The sequence below is a fragment of the Alosa alosa genome, chromosome 22 (genome assembly GCF_017589495.1).
Source record: "Alosa alosa isolate M-15738 ecotype Scorff River chromosome 22, AALO_Geno_1.1, whole genome shotgun sequence".
Lineage (NCBI taxonomy): Eukaryota > Metazoa > Chordata > Actinopteri > Clupeiformes > Clupeidae > Alosa > Alosa alosa.
The window spans coordinates 582,709-601,691 of record NC_063210.1 but is presented as its reverse complement, the minus strand read 5'-3'; the positions used below and the strand labels follow the sequence as shown (position 1 = coordinate 601,691).

Here is an 18,983-nt window from a genome sequence, read left to right as displayed (position 1 = left end):
GACATGATATTTCAACTTTATTCTCAAAATATCGAGTTTAATCTCGTCTTGGCAAAATATTTTTTTTCTTCATGTGTGGCCGTAATTCTCGGTCATAAAGATCAGATAACGGCCCTGATATTAACAAAATAGCTGGAACGGGGATTGGAAAAATGAGCATATCCATGGGCTGATCCGAATTTACTTAAATTTCAAAGATTGAGCTGTGCAACCAGCCATTTGCCACTAAATAGAAATTTCTTCTGGTGTTTGTCATTACATCATTGTCCAGCTTAATATTAATTATGTTATTAACCACCATTTGTCATTGATTAATTACAATAGTGCATTTTTAGGCAACACATTTAATGCGTGCTGGTCAACACAAAAAAGCCTACTCAAACCAAACACATTGTCATTTTCATCTCTTATCTGTATAAACTTTGCCTGGTATCAAGAAATGCAAACGTTCACACTGGCTGTTAAAATCTTATAATTTATTAGTTTAAACTTACAACTCTATACGTTTACCGGGTTTACCACCATTCAAACTGTGTGTGAACTTCCCAGTTTATCGTGCACAAAGCTGTTTTTGGTGTAAGAAAATTGTTATGTATGTGTGTGTTTATGTTTGCTTGTTAGATTTATTATTTAGTAATAATTGTGTAAACTTGAATTTGAATGCTGTTTTTAATAGCAGTAGTAGTAATAGTAATTATAAAAATAATAATAGTAATAATAATAATAATGATGATAATAATAATACATTACATTTATATCTAAGTGTTAATTTGTTAGATTTTATCCTAAGAAAGTAATGTTTAGTTAGGGAAAGTAATGTTTAAGTCAAGCCTGATGCCTTTAGTTGCTTCCACATGGTGAGGTATACAGTTTCTTAATTCAACAATAGGTATCCGATATCGACCGAAGCCAAGGCATCAGTATCGATACTGAAAAAGTCAGATCGGTGCATCCCTACTAAAAACAACCTGATGAATATATAACCATTCTATTATATACATATATAAATATGCTAAATGAAGGAATTAATAGATAACATATTAAAGATTAGATCATACCTGTCAACATTTAGCTTACCAAAAAGGTCAGTGTTTATACCGGATCTGTGTTTGCATATTTAATACGTTTCATACACGTGTTTCAACACAGCATTTCGGTAGTTGCTTTTACCTTACCATTACCTTACGCATGCCAGTTATGTATCCACCAGCTGCCTGCCTGCCTGCAGCCTACTTCCAAAACTCCAAAGCTGCTTGCTGTCAGATTTGGTTTCGAGGGCACAAGTTCAGTGCATCAACAACACTCAATAAAAGTTTATGTGATGTGTTAATCAATTAAATTCCCAACAATTTCACAACAGCTAGTTCTGGAGGTTGAAATTGAAACTAAGTGATCGTGTATGTGTAGGGTGTATTTCATACACAATCTGGCAACCTGGGAGATGTCAGACTAATAGAAAAAATGAATGGATCAATGATTTTAAAATTAAGTTTGATGGCCATGCAAATTACGGGAGTTTTCCGGGAGAAATAACAAAACGGGAGGGTGCCGGGAGATGACCTTGAAATACGGGAGAACCCGGGAAAAACGGGAGTGTTGACAGGTATGGATTAGATTCAACTTTATTGTCATTGTGCAAAATACAAGTACAAAGACAACGAAATGCAGTTTGTGTCTAACCAGAAGTGCAAAAAAAGCAGAAAAGTGCAATGTGATATACAAAGTAGACAGGACAAGTAATGTAGTGCAATGTAGACAGTAGTATACAGTTGGTTTACAGAAGGTGGTTTAGACTCATATTAAATATAAATATGTGCAGTGTATTAGCAGTTACCTTATAAGAGCAGAATAAATATGGCTATGTAATATGAAAAATGTATGAACAACATGTACATGTACAATAACGAATTATTGTAGTGAGGACATTTATTTTGAAACAGTTGTGGGCAGAGGAAATAGTAGTCTTAAGAGAGCCAGATTGTATGCTTAAAGCCTGAGACCGAGTATATAGTTTAAAAGTTGAATGTAGATAGTGTAATGGATGTTGATAGACAGAAAGTTGAATGGATGTTGATAGGCAGATTGTTTAATGGATGTTGATGTATAGTTTAATGGGTGGATGAGTGAATGGTTTGAAGAGGATGAATGGATAGAAAGTTGGATGGAATGTGCCTTACATCCTTGTAGAATGGAGAGACACAGTGAGAGTTGGCCTAGTTAAGCAGAAAGCAGTTGATACAGGTGCAATCAGTTTAACTGGCCCTTTGATGGGTCCTAGTAGTTAGCAGCTGGAAGTTGATACAGGTGCAAATCAAGTTAATTAGTCCATTGTGATGTCATAGTGCTAATGCAAAGTCTATGGGGAGAAATAAGCTTGTTTTTTATTAATATCGTATAAGTAATAACGTTTACAAAAGTGAAAAATACATTCCCCACGTGTCCTTTTCAAGACCTACGTTACAAAGTTTGAACGAAGTTTCTACGTTAAACAGTTAAAGCTGAATTAGACGCAGAAATTTGGTGGGAAGAATAATAACTAGAAATGCAATTCCAAGGAATTACCAGTGCATGAAAATGCTAAAGTTGTGATGTAAAATATCATGTATAGTTAAAACAGATAATACAGAGATGGTTACTACGGTGATGCTAGGATAGACATGGTGGTTGCATAGCTTAATAAAAGTTGATAGTTTAAAAGTAGACTGTTTAAAAGCTGAATGTAGATAGTTTAAAAGTTGTTAATAGACAGTAGATAGTTTAAAAGTTGTTGATAGACAGCTAGTTTAATAGATAGTTTAATGATGGTTTAAAAGTAGACCGTTTAAAAGTTGAAGGTAAATAGTTTAAAAGTTGTTGACAGACTGGAAGTTTAATGAATGTTGATATTCAAATAGTTTAATGGCTGTGTATATATTATATAGATATTTGACGATAACTGAAAGTTGGAATGGCTCTAATACAGGGATGTCAAAGTCAAATACATTAGAGGGCCAAAAAAACTAATTTGCTACAAGCCGAGGGCCGGACTGGTTCAATGTTTATTAAAACATATTAAAATGACTGCACGTAACCTATTGAACCAAGACGTGTACTGTATTTTATTTAATGATTAAATGAGTGACTGAAGTGCGAAGTTTGCACAAATGGACGATTTTCCCCATCCTCACCGACCTTGTCATAAAACTTGTTTAAATGATCATATGATGCCTCCTTGCTGCTTTGTCGTCTACATCAGCCTTTCTCAAACTTTTTTGACCTGAGGCCCTGTCAAGGCATACTTTGGGGTCATAGGGCCCACCTACATGAACCCACCCCCTCCTCCCACCCCCCATTAAATGATCATAATGATATCACAATTATTACAGTGCATGAAAATGCACTGTTCTGTTATCTGAAGTCTTCTTCTTATTATTACAGTGCATGAAAATGCACTGTACTGTTCTTCCTAGGCTTCTTCTTATTCTTATTCTTCTTCTAACGCGTTTAATGCAGCTTCAACCGTTTAACGTAGAAACTTCATTCAAACTATGTTACGTAGGTCTTACTTAGGACAAGAGTGCTATGTATTTCTCATCTTTGTAACTTTTATACTTTTTAAACTATTAATTAAAAACTAGAAAAGCATTTCCTGAAGGAAATACAGTGCATGAAAATGCAAAAAATATGATGTAAAATATCATACAGAGTAAAAACAAACTATATTGGTTGCTAGGTAGATGAGGTTTAATATTGTTGGAATGACTGAACAGTTAAATAAGTGGATAGTTTATATAATTAAATGATTTGCTTGGTAGATAAGGTTTAATATAGTTGGAATGATTGAACGGTTAAATAGGTGGATAATTTAAATGGTTAAATTATTTAGGTAGATAATTGTGATAACTGACAGTTGGAATGGCTCTAATGTTTGCTAGCAGTTATGCTAACTATGTTATCAAAGATAATAATGTTAACCAAGTTACTTAACTTAGTTAACTTAGCTAATGTTTTCATTTTTAGTAGTTATGCTAACTAGCACTATGTTAACCATGTGACTTAGTTAACCTAGCTAATCATTTTTAGTAGGTATGCTAACTATGTTAACTAGCATGCTAACATGTTAAGTATGCTTACCTTGTGACTTAGCTAATCATGTTTAGTAGGTATGCTAACTATTTTAACTAGCATGTTAACATGCTAACTATGTTAACCATGTTACTTAGCTAACCTAGCTAATCATTTTTAAAAGTTATGCTAACTAGCATGCTAACTATGCTAACCATGTTACTTAGCTAACCTAGCTAATTATTTTTAGCAGTTTTGTTAAAAATGCTAACTAGCATGCTAGCATGCTAACTATGTTAGCCATGTTACTTAGCTAACTTAGCTAATCATTTTTAGCAGTTTTGTTAAAAATGTTAACAATGCTAGCAATGCTAACATGCTAGCAAGCTACAGTGGGTAGGAGTCATAGTTGATAAGTAACAGTTACAATGGCTGAACAGTTAAAAAGTTCAGTAGTTTAAAGGGTTAAATTGAATAACAGTGAAATATTGTCGTGAGGACTTTTTATTTTGAAACAGTTTTTGGCAGAGGAAGCAGTTGAACAGGATGTGTAGTCTTAATAGGGCCAGTTTGTATGCTTAAAGCCTGAGACTGGCAGTTTATCCAGGTGGCCTGAACACCTGCCATAGGATTCTAATTGCTTAACGGCTCTATTGTGATGTCATCAGCCCATGTTAAATCTATGGGGAAATTTTGAGTAGTTTTTAATGAATAGTTTAAAAAGTATAAAAGTTACAAAGCTAAAAAATACATAGCCCACATATCCTAAGTAAGACCTACGTAACATAGTTTGAATGAAGTTTCTACGTTAAACGGCTGAAGCTGCATTAACTGCGTTAGAAGAAGAAAAATTAAGTCCGAAGAAAAAGCCTTGGAATAACAGTACAGTGCATTTTCATGCACTGTAATAAGAAGTTGTTGTTGTTGTTGCCTAGGAAGAACAGTACAGTGCATTTTCATGCACTGTAAAATTAAGTTGTTGCCTAGGAAGAACAGTACAGTGCATTTTCATGCACTGTAATTCCATGGAAATGCATGGATTCCAGTTGCTTCCAGTAGCAGCAACTGGAATCCATGCATTTCCACAGAATTATTTAATTACTTAATTAAGGGTCTAGTAAGGGTAGAATAAGGTCTTGCAGAATAAGGTATTAACTAGATGTACCGCAGAGCGGTACAAAATATGACCGCCGCCCAGTCCAGCACATTTTTTTCACAAAAATAAGTCACGCTGAAAGGCATATATGATTCTAACTGTCTCACTGAATTGCATTATGCACACTCAATTCTCACTGGTATCTGCTAGACAACAAGTACCAAAACATGATTAGTTCATAGATTTCACATGTAAAATACATTTTATACAACCACCCTCATCTTGCCTGTTCATAATTCTGAGAAATTCTTGAATTGTGGTCATGTGTGCGTGTACATGTTTATGTTTATGTGTGTGTGGGTGGATGGGTGTGTGTGTGTGTGCGCGCGTGTGTGTGCATGCATGTGCTTGTGTGTGTGCCTGTGTATGTGCCTGTGTGTGTGTCCATGTGCATGCATGCGTACATATGTCTACTGTGTGAGTATGTGTCATACGTATGATTATTGTGAATGTGTGTTTGTGTGTGAATATCTGTCAAAGCATACTATGAAGTGTGCACATCCAAAAGTGTTTCAGCAGGTGCCAAATTAAAAAGGGCATACAAGTGAAAAAGACTTGCACACTGCCTTTGAACAACTCAACTTTTAATAGAAAAAAGACACAACGTTTCGATCTTACGATCTTCTTCAGGCAATATCTGTTTATGCACATGTGTGCATATGGAATGGGTTAACATGACCCCTGGAGGCAAACATACGCAAAAAATTGGTCATCCTAGGCCCTACAAGATATTCACAGAAAACTGTTGGTGTACGGTCACTAAATGTACACATAAATTAATTTATTGTATGGCCCCCCATGAACGAAAGTCCACGAAACTTGGCGTGCATTCAGAGGGTGTCATAATGATCCTACGCTTCCAATTTCGTGCAGTTTTGACCATGTTAGGTCACAGATACTTGCGATTACAACACCTCATTTTTACTTTTTTGTTTTTAACTAAGTGGCGCTATTCATGAAATGATTGGTTATGGAATGGGTTGACATGGCCCCTTAAGATCAACATACAAAAAAAGGTGGTCCTCCTAAACCCTACGGTTCTCGAGATATTCACAGAAAACTGTGTCTGCCCTACCCTCCTTTCGGGGGGTCCAGTCCAGCGGGGGGGCTACAGATCAACACGAAAAACAATGGAAGTCACACTGGGTGGCAGTCATAATTAGTGACTTATAATGACTAGCAAATGGCTGGTATGCTACTAATATACAGTGGGTACCCGTTAAGTTTGGACGGGTTCCTTCATGAATCACGCACCCCATTTTCTCAGCAGAAATGGCACAAACTGCAGTTGACACAAACAACCACAAGGTGTCACTTGGGTGCCACTACTATTTTTGATGCGACTGACTTAGTGCTTCCATGGCCAGGGGGGGGCGGGAACTTAAATTGATCCCGGTAGTTTAAGCTTACACTTGACAAAACATTCTAATATGAAAATGTAGATGCAATTGTTGTAAAATGGTGCAGCTCCTTTAAGAAAGCACCGTGTGCAGGGATGGAGAGAGAAAGCGAGAGGGGATAGGCCTATGTGTGTTAGAACTTAGCGTGTGGAAAAAGTACGTGCTGTTGAGACTGGAGCGAGTCATATTCAAAATAATGCAAAAAAAAAGCAATTATCCTCATTCATTGCAACCAAAGCATGCCTGCTTGCCTACGTTCAAACGAAAAATATATCAAAGCACCTTTTGGCGTTTGAATGTATACGAAAAAATTTTTTAAACAGCTGGACAAATGATTTAGCTAATTGATTATATAACCTGTACACCAGCAATTGTTGAACATTTACCTGTACAAGTACATTGACAGTAGCCCAGCCTAACAGCATGTTGTAGGCCTACTGTAGAAATTTCACTTAAATTGCAACCGCAACATGCCTGCTTGCCAACGTTCAAACGACAACGAAAAAGATAATAAAACAACAAGAGGGTTGAGTCTGAATGACACTGGGTTGAGTTTTTAGACCCTGAGTTTTTGTAGTTAAGAAATATTTTTGTATAAAAAAATGGTCATTCTTCAATCTCCTTCACTGACGCATGGAAAAGGCTTAACGTCCCAAAACAACGATCAATGATCATCAAATTTCTCTCTCACATTGCTCCTCATAACCATCTATAAAAAGTGTTTTTTTCTTTTTTTTTGAGCACATCGAATCCCAGGACATAAGCACTGGACCTTATAATAGGCTCGAGATATAATTCCAAAGGGGGCAGATAGGGGCCACTGCACTTAAAACTTAAAAAGATGAAGCTTTCCGAACTTTGAAATTGCGATCAGTGACTGGCATCGGGTGAACGAAGCTTTTCGAAGTTGAACAGGCTATTAAAAACTATTTGCGCACCTCCATGTCACAGGAGAGACTGGGCTCTCCCTTCTATGAAAAAGACGTTAGGCTACCTGCAAACTGGCCTATGATTTCATTGCTGAGTTTGCGGCAAAGCAAGAAAATGTTTTTTTTTTACTGAGTCAGGATATGGCGAGTCAGTGTCATTTATTTGTCCAATGTTAGCCTATAGATACAGACCAGTACATCTTATCAATAGTTTGAATGTCGTGTTTCTGCTCATTGACAAATACCGTTCAGCACAATGATTCATGCCTAATTAATTCCCCCTGTTAAAGTGTTCGCCTTTGTTACACTATTTGGTTTCGTGATGTAGCCTATGATAAACACCATATGGCCAAATATGTGACTCAGCTAATGTTATAGGCTATACAATTGAATTTCCCCTCTTAAAGGCAAGCTGGTGTAGCTTATTAGACTAGGCTACTCTTAAAATACACCGACGGTAGCCTTGGCTATGTGTAAAGTAAGCTATCATGATTTCATGCACGTGAAGTGAAAAGGGCATTGCATCTGTCAAGTTCGACAGGGCCTCGCATCCCCTTTGCGACGGCCCTGCAGCTCCCTCCTAAGACAGCGAGGAAAAAGTTAAAATCTGGCGATAAACCGGGAAAAGTTGACAGGTTTGTTTAGGTCCGGTGATTATTTGTGAAATTGTGCAAGCGACAGCCTTTTCAAGGCATTTCAAGGAAGGAGTCGTAGCATGCAAGCTCCCAAATTGACCCAGTAGCCTAAGGCATCAATAAATTGTTGGGACTGGGGAGGGTCATGCGTTTTTCTCAATCACTTTGGAGGGTCATAGAAAAAATTCTTGCTGGCGAGGGAGGGTCCGCGTCTTTTTTTGACTAAGCTCCCAAAACTCCTCGGTAGCCCCTTAATTAAATAAATAACGTCCTAATTGATTAATAGCCTAGGCCTACACCAGCAATTGTTGAACATTGACCTGTACAGGACATTGACAGTAGCCCAGCCTAACAAGCAAATGTTGCAAAATACATCAAAAGGCATAATTAATCAGAAATAAATAATGTAATCTGCATCGCTTTTATTTAACAAACTGCAAGCAAAAAGAGCATTGAGTTAAGCTGTAAGGCCAAACCCAAGAGCAAAGCCTATCTGTTAAGGCAGTCGATAGGCTATATAAGCGAGCTGTGTGCCTGGAAAGGCGATAGATGTGGCTCTGGTCATCCCATACCCTCCCCCACTTCCTGTAGCCTACCATTATGAAGGCCTGTAGCCTAAAGCGATTTCGTTGCCGTTTTGTGACATTAAGCTTTTTCACGTTAAGCCCCCCTCCCCATCCCCTTCTTTCACAAGCAGTGGGGGGCGCGGGCCTAAAAAAAGTAACACTTTTGGTAGACAAAGGAGGGTTCTCCCGCGACTTCTGTCGTTTGGCCACAATCCGTTGCAACCAGGCCAGGACAGATATTTTAGAGGAGGAGCGCCGGTGCAGCTCAGATGTCTTCTTAATTTTTCTTTATTCTTCAGTAAAAGGTGCAGAACATTATTAAACTTTGACTAACATTTCGATGTGTCGATGTTTTTGACTAACGAACATCGAAACGTTAGTCAAAGTTTAATAATGTTCTGCACCTTTACTAAAGAATAAAAGAAAATTAAGAAGACATCTGAGCTGCACCGACTCTCTCCTTCTCTCTTAACACTTTTGGCTTTGGCTAAATATTTCTAAAATCATTTGAGTTTCACTAGTCACATGTTTTAACAAGCAACACTTGTTATTGAACTAATAACAGACGTGTGTCAAATTGACTTTATTTTCCATACGGAGGAATAACATATGCAGAGTCTAACCAAGGTCAATCTTGCCAAAAAAAGCCCTCAAACCTGAAAACACATGAGGCAAAAGTGCAAAACATCACAAAACTAACTAAACTAACACGCGCATATTTTTGTATTGCAATCATTGTAGCCTACAGTTGTAACAGTGGCGTAACAGTCGTTTACTCCCCCGTATCGCTCATTATAAAGAACGTTTAACGTGTCCCAAAACAGCTATCAATTAATCACCAAGCGTCTTATAAACAAGTATTGCCAGGAGCAACACCTTGCAAAAAATGATAACAATAGGCCTAGGCCTTTATATGGCTCTGCTCCTGCCTAGATTTGAACTCAGAACTACCTGAAAGTTGCAGACCTGTTCTGGAAATACGTGCATTAACCCACTCGACCGTCAGACAACGCTATCTGCTTCGAGTAGGCCTATTGGGTAGGACTGTAGCCTACACTGGTTGCTGTGGCACAGTCTTGAGTGACCGAATTCGTTTTTCTTTGTCATATGAATGCTGTCATTTTGTTAACATTACTGTTAAGGAGATGCTGTAGGCAAAGTCTATATTTCAACCTCGTTAGTGTAGTAAAAAAAATCTGAACTATTCACAAGGTTTCTGGGCAGCATATTTATGTTCTGTTAGCAAGCGAACTTCTCATGACTACCGACAAAGTAGCCTACTGCCCGGCTGTGAAGCTCTCATTTTAAAACATTACTGAGAGACAGACACTGTACAATCAAGAAATCTTGCCACTGAATCCAAAACTATGTTTAACATTATGTACAAGGCTTAGGCTACAGCCCTTGCTGTCGAATGCGCCGTCTGGTTCGACCGTGGAACTCCACAGCGGACTATGCTGCCCCCAAGCGGCTGCAGTTGTACTTACATTTCACCATTCACCATGATCGTGAATGAAGTGTCAATTTTTAACTGGGACCCACTGTACATGTTAGTAAGCAGCTAATTAATGGTGAATATGTGTGTCCTAATATAAAGTGTTACCGTAAATAAATAGAACACTAGAATAAATGGGTGGGATAGGCAATTGTCCGGGGGGGGGGGGGCTGGGGGATGTCCGCCTCCTTGTTGCCCCTGTGGTCCCCCATGGACACCTCAACAGGCACAGGCAAGGAGTCATCAGGTGGGGGTTGTCACCGGGAAGCAGAGCTAGAGTTCAGTAGGCTTAAACAGGCAAAATATAAATGTTACCACTTTAATAAATTCACACCCATTCTTCTCTGTTGAATTGCTCATGGATTCAAATGGCACTAGAGGCAAGTCCCTGTGATTTAACGATTAACGAGAAAGTTAAGTTGAATTGACATGAAATTGAATCATATTTACATTCCGCACACAGCTCTGCATTCATCTTCACACCCATTACTCTCGGTAGAATATCTCACAAACTCCTCTATGGCTTCCAGGTTAACATTCTTAAGATTATTTGCATAGTCCATTTTAAAAATGGACTTAATGTACATGAATGAATAAAGAAATGGCCGTTACAACAGAAATTCTTAAATAAAAAATAACAAAATTACATACAAAATTGGGACCACTGGCTCAAGAATTCAGTCAAAGTCTAGTGGGGCTACATGCCCACCAAGTTTCATGTGCCCCTGTGTTTCGTTGTCCCTGAAAAAAAAACACTACGCTGGCGGCGGTCATAATAATGACCACATTTACAACTACATAGACTTTTTTTGGTAATGATCTGTACCTACACCACTTATGCTACTTACAGTATCTCAATTGAGAATTTATCCTTAAAGGTGCTCTAAGCGGTGCCACACGTTTTTCAGGCTAAAACATTGTCACTTACTGCAAACATCACCTAACCAACCGCTAACTGACCTGAATGTGTCCTGAATACACTGTAAAAAAACGTGATCTCTGTGGACAGCCCAGGCTCCAAAAACGGCAACAAAAACAACCTAGGCAAATCTAGCCCATAAAAACATAAACTGTTGCAGCAAATCACAGAAGAGATGCGCTTTTAGGAGAGTTTCAATTGCACGGGAGCAGCATGGGAGGGAGGGGGAGGAAGTAGCGTGCTAGCTCTCTGTTTTGTTTGAAAGTCAACAGAAGTGACATTACCCAGCATGGCTTAGAGCACCTTTAAAGAGTCTTATACAGTGGGCATCGCTTTCAAATGGCCACTTCAGTCGCGCATTACGCGGCGTGAAGCTGCGTGAAGCTTTAGTACCACTTTCAGCCACTGTGCCGGCTCTGCCACTGTACATCGCTCTGTCAGTGGTAATTGTTACCGAGAGGAATCCCAGCCTACGAATTCAATAACAAAATAAATCGTAATTAAACATTACCTCGATTAAGGCTACTTGGGTATGGCTTAAGGCTTGACTACACGGTGGTAGCAAAAATCGAAATCTGCTTTTGATAGCCTACCGGTGCCGCTCCACAAAACGAAAAAATATCTTAACTGGCTGTCTATGTTATTGTCAGTGTTGGGGGTAACGCAACTAGGCAAATCAAAACAGTGTCTTAATTTGCCCTACTTCTTGACTGCAATGTAGTCAATTGACTGCTTGACATGTCATTTTTATTTTTCTGTACAATAAACAAATACATCTGCTTATGCCGCAGAATTACATTCATATTTGGCTGACTGCAGACGCGCCACTTCCCTCCCCATATTCCAAGATTAAGATAGTAGCCTATACAAAAAGCACTTCATACTATCATAAAAATTTGTTAAAACGAATAGCTATTTGCAATTTGACAAAACACTGGTCCTCATTTTGCGAATGCTAGGACGATATGAGCCTGTTGCATTTAGTTAGATGTCCGAGTCACGCATAATGTTTGAAAACCACTGGCTCGTAATCACAATAATTTAACACAGGACAGTTGGATAGCCTACTTCATCATGTCCCCATGCCTACATTTTTGTGAGTAGCATAGAGATCGTTAAAAACAATAAAGTATGGCTCTCCGTTTGGGACATCGAAAACTTATATTTTTAATATAAGACTACCGTCGAAGATGCTGACTTGCAAAAGCCTCGGGATAACACGTTATCTCCACTATCATCAGTCATGCCCCTTGATGAAAGTGGGGAATGAAATAAAAGTTTGAGAACCACTGGTTTAACAAGTTGCCTGCAGTCCAGAACACACAGAATCTGTTGCAATATTCTGATGATCGGCAATGATATCGGCAAATGTTTGTTTTCCAAAGTAAGAATTTCACCTTCGACAATGAATAGCTCATTACACTTGTTACTGTTAAACGTAGGCCTACCTGGTATCATTACAAACATTATTCTGTGTCCTAAAACTGGCATATTTTATGGCATTGTGTCATGTAAGTTCGTTTCAAAATCTAGAGAAATGTGTGAGGTGGTCAGCGGGAGACAATTGAGACACACATTGGATTGTGTTATTACTTGAACATTCCACACTATCCACAGCTGTGGTAGGCCTATCAGGGGCAGGAGGATTACTGTTAGCGCAGGCTTTATATACAATTCTTCAACATAAGGCCTCAAATGTTGTCTTGTTTGTGGAGCGTTTTGCTTCGCGTCTGTAATCTCGGCTTCATTGAAAATGAGGGCTTCCCTCAATGACCCTCCGAGAATAAATAAAGGTTGAATGAATGAATGAATGAATGAATGAATGCAGGCTTGCCCAAAATAGGCTAAAGGCCTGTGGTTTGCGCAGCCTACAGTAAATAACAGACCCGCCAGAATGTGCGTTATGATGCTTTTTACGAGCAAGATGTTTTTGGTACCCTCACGACACTGCATGTTCTTAAATAACAATGATCATCAGTAATATTCGACCATTAATTTGGGTAAATGGGCAAGCGTGACCACCTTGATTGGCTGATGATTGTAACGCGGGCATGATTCCAAACACCTCCCTTACGATGATGAGTGACAGGTGACAGGTCTCAGAATGCGTGCGCTACACAAGGACAGAAGATGATGACTAACTGGGGCCGTAGGCTATTCACAAAGGCTATCTTACTACTAGGAGTAGGCTACTCCTAAATCGCACTTAAAGATTTTAGCTTGGCGTTTTCTCTTAAAAGTTATTCACAAAGCCTTTCAGACAACTCCTAAACTAGGAGTGAGTCTTCGTTGCTATGGATTACGCCATTACTCATGCACGAGCTTGACTTAAGTGACCACCTTGATTGGCTGACGATTGTAACGCTGGGAATTCCAAACACCTCTTTTCCGATGATGAGTGACCGGTGACAGGTCGGAGAATGCGTCGCCTACACAAGTAGTGCGAAGGGACGGAAGATGATTAATTACTGAATAAAAAGGCCTAGCCTAAATGAATAAAGAGTAAGGCAAAACAAATAGCCTAGTAGCCTAATGAAACATAGGCCTATGGATTGATGCAGTAGCCTACCTTTGCAACATTATTAAATTAATCTGTCACCATATGCCTAGGCTACGTTTGCAAAGAGGAGAACATTTTAATTTGATTCACAATGAAACGTTACATTTCATTTACATGTTAACAATGAGTAGTTTTGGTTGTTGTTGGTGGCGTTATTGCATCCCTTTTATGAATGCAAAATTGTTCCCTCGCGATTGGAAGCTCCTGTTGCGCATAGGCTACGCATTTCAAAACATTGCAACGTAAAATGCCACAAAAAAGCTGTTTATGAATAGGTCTTAGTGAGTTAGGAGTCCTCTCGACTTAAGCTGTCCCAGACTTAGGTGCTACTTGCTTATTGCATCCCTTTATGAATGCAAAATTGTTCCTGATTGGAAGCTCCTGTTAAGCATAGGCTACGCATTTCAAAACATTGCAACGTAAAATGCCACAAAAAAGCTGTTTATGAATAGGTCTTAGTGAGTTAGGAGTCCTCTCGACTTAAGCTGTCCCAGACTTAGGTGCTACTTTTAGGTCTAAAATGCTTCGTGAATTACTTTTTGTGGAAAAAATTAGGAGTCCTAAAGTTAGGAGTGGCACGCCCATTATTTTTAGGAGTTGCTCCTAAATTCGCCTGTTAGGCTGAATAAAAAGGCCTAGCCTAAATGAATCAAGGCAAAACATATAGTCTAGTAGCCTAATGAAACATACGGATTGATGTAGCATCGTTGTAACATTATTAAATTATTCTGTTACTATGCCTACGTTTGCAAAATATAACATTTTAATTTGATTCACAATGTTACATTTAATTTACATGTTGACAATGATTAGCCTAGTTTTGGTTGTTGTTGGTGGCGTTATTGCATGTTAGTTATGCCTACAATTCAAAATTGCTTCCTCACGATTGGAAGCTCCTGTAGCTGCATGATTTCAAAACACGGCAGAATGCTGCAGGTTTGTGAATAGGTCTGTGAGTAAGGAGTCCTCTTGACTTCTTTTAAGCTGTCAGAGGTGGGAAGGTGTGATTTGTTGGGGGCAGGGATTAACTGGGCACAAATGTCTGATGGCCCCTTCCCCCCAGCCAACGGAATCGGGTGGTTAGTTAATAGGCCTATCGCGGAAGATTTTTCCTGCCATCTAAGGCACGAAGCATCTGTGAGGCCAAGCCTCACCAAGTAGCTCGTTTGTTTACAACTAACATTCCATTTAATTAAACTGCTTTATAGGCTATGCCGAAATCGTTTTCAATATTTTGAATATTAGTGTCGGGTGAATTGAAATGTTCTCAAAGTATCCTTATGGCTGAAAGCTGCTTGGGATCCCCCCCCCCGTCAAGCAATATAACCATACAAACTCGCTTCCTGCACTCATTGTTTCAAAAGGAGTAATTTTGGCTTTGTCAGAACTGAAGAGCTGTGGACGGCACGGCACGGCATGGCATGCCCAATGAAAATAAATTAACGCAACACAACACAACACAGACCCCGCTTCTCTCGCGTCAGTCACTGACATGAACGAAACAGAACCCGCTTCTCTCCCGGCAGTCACTGACAGTAACCTAGAATAAATGCATGGGGAAAAACACTTCCCCATGACAAAGACATCGTAAAACATTGAAAGTTAATATTTTGTCACTAGCAACATACATCTGTCCTTTGTCAAATGTAGGCCTATTATGTTCCAAGTAGCCTATGCGTTAATTCTGCTTGTTGTTGAACAAATACATTTGCTTATTTCACAGAAAATATAAATAGCCAGATAGGGTCTACAGTACAGAGTTGGTAAGTTATGGTAGGCCCGATGGAAGGGCTGTTATGAGAGTATTAAAATATGGGATATTCTACGGGAAAACATTAAAACGGCAAGACAGCGGGGGAAAGTTAAAATACGTGATAAACACGGAAAAAGTTGGCATGCATTGTTTCGGTCCCCGTGCACAGGGATTATTTGTCATATTATTAATCACATATGATTATTTATGAAATCGTGCAAACAGGCACATTTGAAAAGGAAGGACTGGTAGCATGCAAGCTCACGGGAAAGATTGATTTAAGAACGTTATCACAGTGTGTGGCTGTGGCGCGGGCGGAAGACAGCAATTGGCAGGAGAGGGTCATGTCTTTTTTAACAATTCTGTCGGAGGGTCATTGAACAATTTCTAGCAGGCAAGAGAGTGTGACCGGATCAATAGTGGAGATTGTTTGTGTCGACTACGCCACCCTGGACCTAATGCCCAGGGACTCTAGAACAATACACCAGGTATCCTGAACCCAGTTTAGTCATCAATATGCACAGGTTCAAATACAAAAAGGCAGACACGTGAATTCCAATCAAATCAAATGTCCGTTTATTGAAAGCACTGTTGGGGAGAGGGAGGGGGGAGTGTGGTGTGATCTGTTGCTGAAACTGAAAATAACTGGCAGGGGTTAGAAACATATAAAAATATACTTTATTTTAGTGTTCTTATTGTATCTTTTTACTGTCGTGTAGGATGCATGACATGAGTTAAATAGCACAAGCACACATCAGCTGGGAATGTTGCACACACCAAAATAAAACAGAAAATTATACTGGCAGGCGGGGCTTACCTGGATGGGGGGGAAGCAGACTATCAAGGAAGGTGTCCACACGTGCACTCTCACTGCAGAAAAGTGTTACACCATTGTCACAGCAAGCCACCACCGATATTCCATAGTACACTCCAAAGTGAAGTTCACAAGCCCGCCACCAGGTGACTAGCTACCCCCCGCCGAAGATAACTGCAACCTGCCAACGCATAAACTGATCAAAAAAGGAGCACAGCAACCACAAACACCAGCATGTAGGTTATACCAATTAGAGATGTAAAGCTTTTGAGCCAAGGAAATAATCCTCGCTGGGATAAAAACTAGGCATGCAGACACACTACAAACTCAGAAAACACGATTACACACACACACACACACACACACACACACACACACACACACACACTAAGGCAAAAGCACAACAGACCAGCAAACAAAAACAAACAAACAAAACAAACCCGCCTGGGAAATCCCAATCAAGCAAAGAGCAACACAAACAGGTCAGCTACCGCGACACGGAGGAGCTGTGACGACGTAAACACAAAAATAAATGAAAACTAATGCTATGGACAAGACAGCAGCGTGACCACACTAAACAAGCAAACTTGACGAAGCCATGCTACCTGTAACATAAATAGTCAACACTTAGAGTGTATCAGTGTCTCAAATGCCACACCAAAAGCTACAACATTCCGGTTTCATACATACCAAACACTTGCAGTCACTGATTAGCCAGTAGGCCTAAAGAACGCTTTTAAAAACACGCCGTGCCATCGTCATAAGCTGCAAGCATACATAAACAAAAGAGCAATTAAGACTCCGTGAAGGCTAATAAAGGGAGATAATAAATATTTGGAAATGCATACCTGCAGGGGAGAGTTATCTAATGCTAGACAGGTCAGGTTCCATACAGCCACGGCAGAGTAAGGGAGACGCAGAGCTACAGATGGAAAGAGTAAAGTATTAAAACTAGGCATGAATAGCTTAACCAATGCAGCGAAATTGCAACATACCTGGCGATTGGCTCCTGCGTGAAACCCAGGGACAAACCGAGCGAGAGACAGAGAGGAAGACAGTCCGACCTACTAGGCACCTTTATACCATGGCCTAATACCAGGATCTGAATGAATGGCTAGCTACATGCCTGCCCCGCCCCCTTCGTTAGAGACCAGTGTGTAAGGTAAGCAGGAGGAGACAGACAGAGCGAGAATGCAACTGGCTACAAGAGGGTCATGCAACTTTTGACTGAAGCACTCAAAATTCCTCCGGTGGCCCCTTCAATAAATAACGAACAGTCCCTAGATTGCTGCTGGGCTATATGTCTTGGTTCATGTCTGTTAACAACTCATTGCCATCAAGCGCGATAGCCTATCTGGCGGTTGCATCCATTACAAACAAACATGCAATGTGAACGTCTGGGATTGGGGAGAGCACTAAATGCTCTACTGAATAAGCACGAAGTCAAACCTTTAAATGAAAATAACTCTTTAATAATAATAAAAAAAACGCTAATGAAGTAAACTTCAAAAATCGTTTATCGCCTGTAACTCCATGATAACAGGACGTAACAGGAAGGCATTTGGCTGAGGAGAGGAGGTTAATATGTTCTATATTTTGTCCAAATGATGTCTGTCTATCATCGTTGCACTCGGAGAAAACCAGAATGTTTAATTTGTCCCTGCGTTTCTTCTCGGCTGCAAGCGGGATTCACTCGCGCAGTTAACCAAATATTTCTTTATTAGGGCAGGGCAGGCATATTTCTGGCTATTAAATTATTTCTAAACAAGTCTGTAGTGAAGTCTGTGTAGGGTTTTCCAGGCTCCATTTCTTTTTACGAGACACCCTGCTCACTTGAGCCATCTACCGGTTGTTTGGGTTGTTGCAGCGTCTCACTGGAAAAATACAAATTAGAGCCGCGTGATACCGCGTGATCCCACGCGCGGACCGCGAGTGAAGCTGGCCAAGTCGAAGCACTGCCCACTGTATAACAAAATTGACTTATTTTTTTAGGAAGGGTAACATGATGTGTTTGATTTCAGGGCATGCAACATCAGATTGCTCATGTGGCTACCCAGCTTGAGGCTGCCAGGCTGCTGACATATAATGCTGCCCGACTGAAGGAGGCCCAGAGGCCATTCATCAAAGAAGCCTGTATGGCTAAGTACTTCACAGCTGAGGTCAGGCTCTGATAGTAAAACAATTGTACAATTTGTTTCATTTATTATATGTACTATATTGTCCATGAACATTCTCAAAGATATTTATCAGGTCCCAGGGCTAATGAACGCATCAAGAAAGCATTTGTATGGGGGGTGCTGTGGTGCAGCAGGCTACAGCGCCCATACCATATACGGGTCTGAGTGCCCACGGGGACCAAGGTTCGAAACCGACCTGCAGTCATTTCCAGATCCCACCCCATCTCTCTCTTCCACTTGCTTCCTGTCTCACTCTCCACTGTCCTGTCCAAATAAAGGCAAAAAAGCCCCAAAAATATACTTTAAAAACAAAAAAGAAAGCATTTGTATAATGGTGACAAGGAAAGCACTTTTAACTTGAAGAAACTTATTTGTTGCCACACCCTTCAGCTTTTAAATAGCTGAGTGTTGTCGGTAAGGTGATGACTAGGGAGGAGATACAGTGCCCTCTTTAATGTTTGGGGCAAAGACAGATTTTCCTTTTTTATACAGTACCCTCCAAAATTCATCTTTTGGAAATTGATATTAATGACTT

General features: G+C 39.8%; 1 protein-coding gene and 2 long non-coding RNA genes across 5 annotated transcripts in view; 1 reads left to right on the top strand and 2 right to left on the bottom strand.

Moving 5' to 3' along the window:
• The window catches only part of acadsb (acyl-CoA dehydrogenase short/branched chain), a 134,539-nt gene that overhangs the window by 107,848 nt on the left and 7,708 nt on the right, over positions 1-18,983 (top strand). For 2 of the 3 annotated variants that reach the window (XM_048233481.1, XM_048233483.1), the window contains exon 9: positions 18,293-18,430. The exons of the other annotated variant lie outside the window; for it this stretch is intronic. In XM_048233481.1, the coding sequence (XP_048089438.1) occupies positions 18,293-18,430 (138 nt within the window). The remainder of the gene's footprint in view (positions 1-18,292; positions 18,431-18,983) is intronic. 3 annotated transcript variants of the gene reach the window in all.
• On the bottom strand, positions 16,011-16,625 carry LOC125287574. The gene is made up of 2 exons (XR_007192382.1): positions 16,275-16,625; positions 16,011-16,086 (listed from the first exon to the last, which is right to left on the bottom strand). It is a non-coding gene; the product is annotated as an uncharacterized LOC125287574 (long non-coding RNA).
• LOC125287573 lies at positions 17,014-17,394 on the bottom strand. Its single transcript, XR_007192381.1, has 3 exons — positions 17,267-17,394; positions 17,120-17,193; positions 17,014-17,036 (listed from the first exon to the last, which is right to left on the bottom strand). It is a non-coding gene; the product is annotated as an uncharacterized LOC125287573 (long non-coding RNA).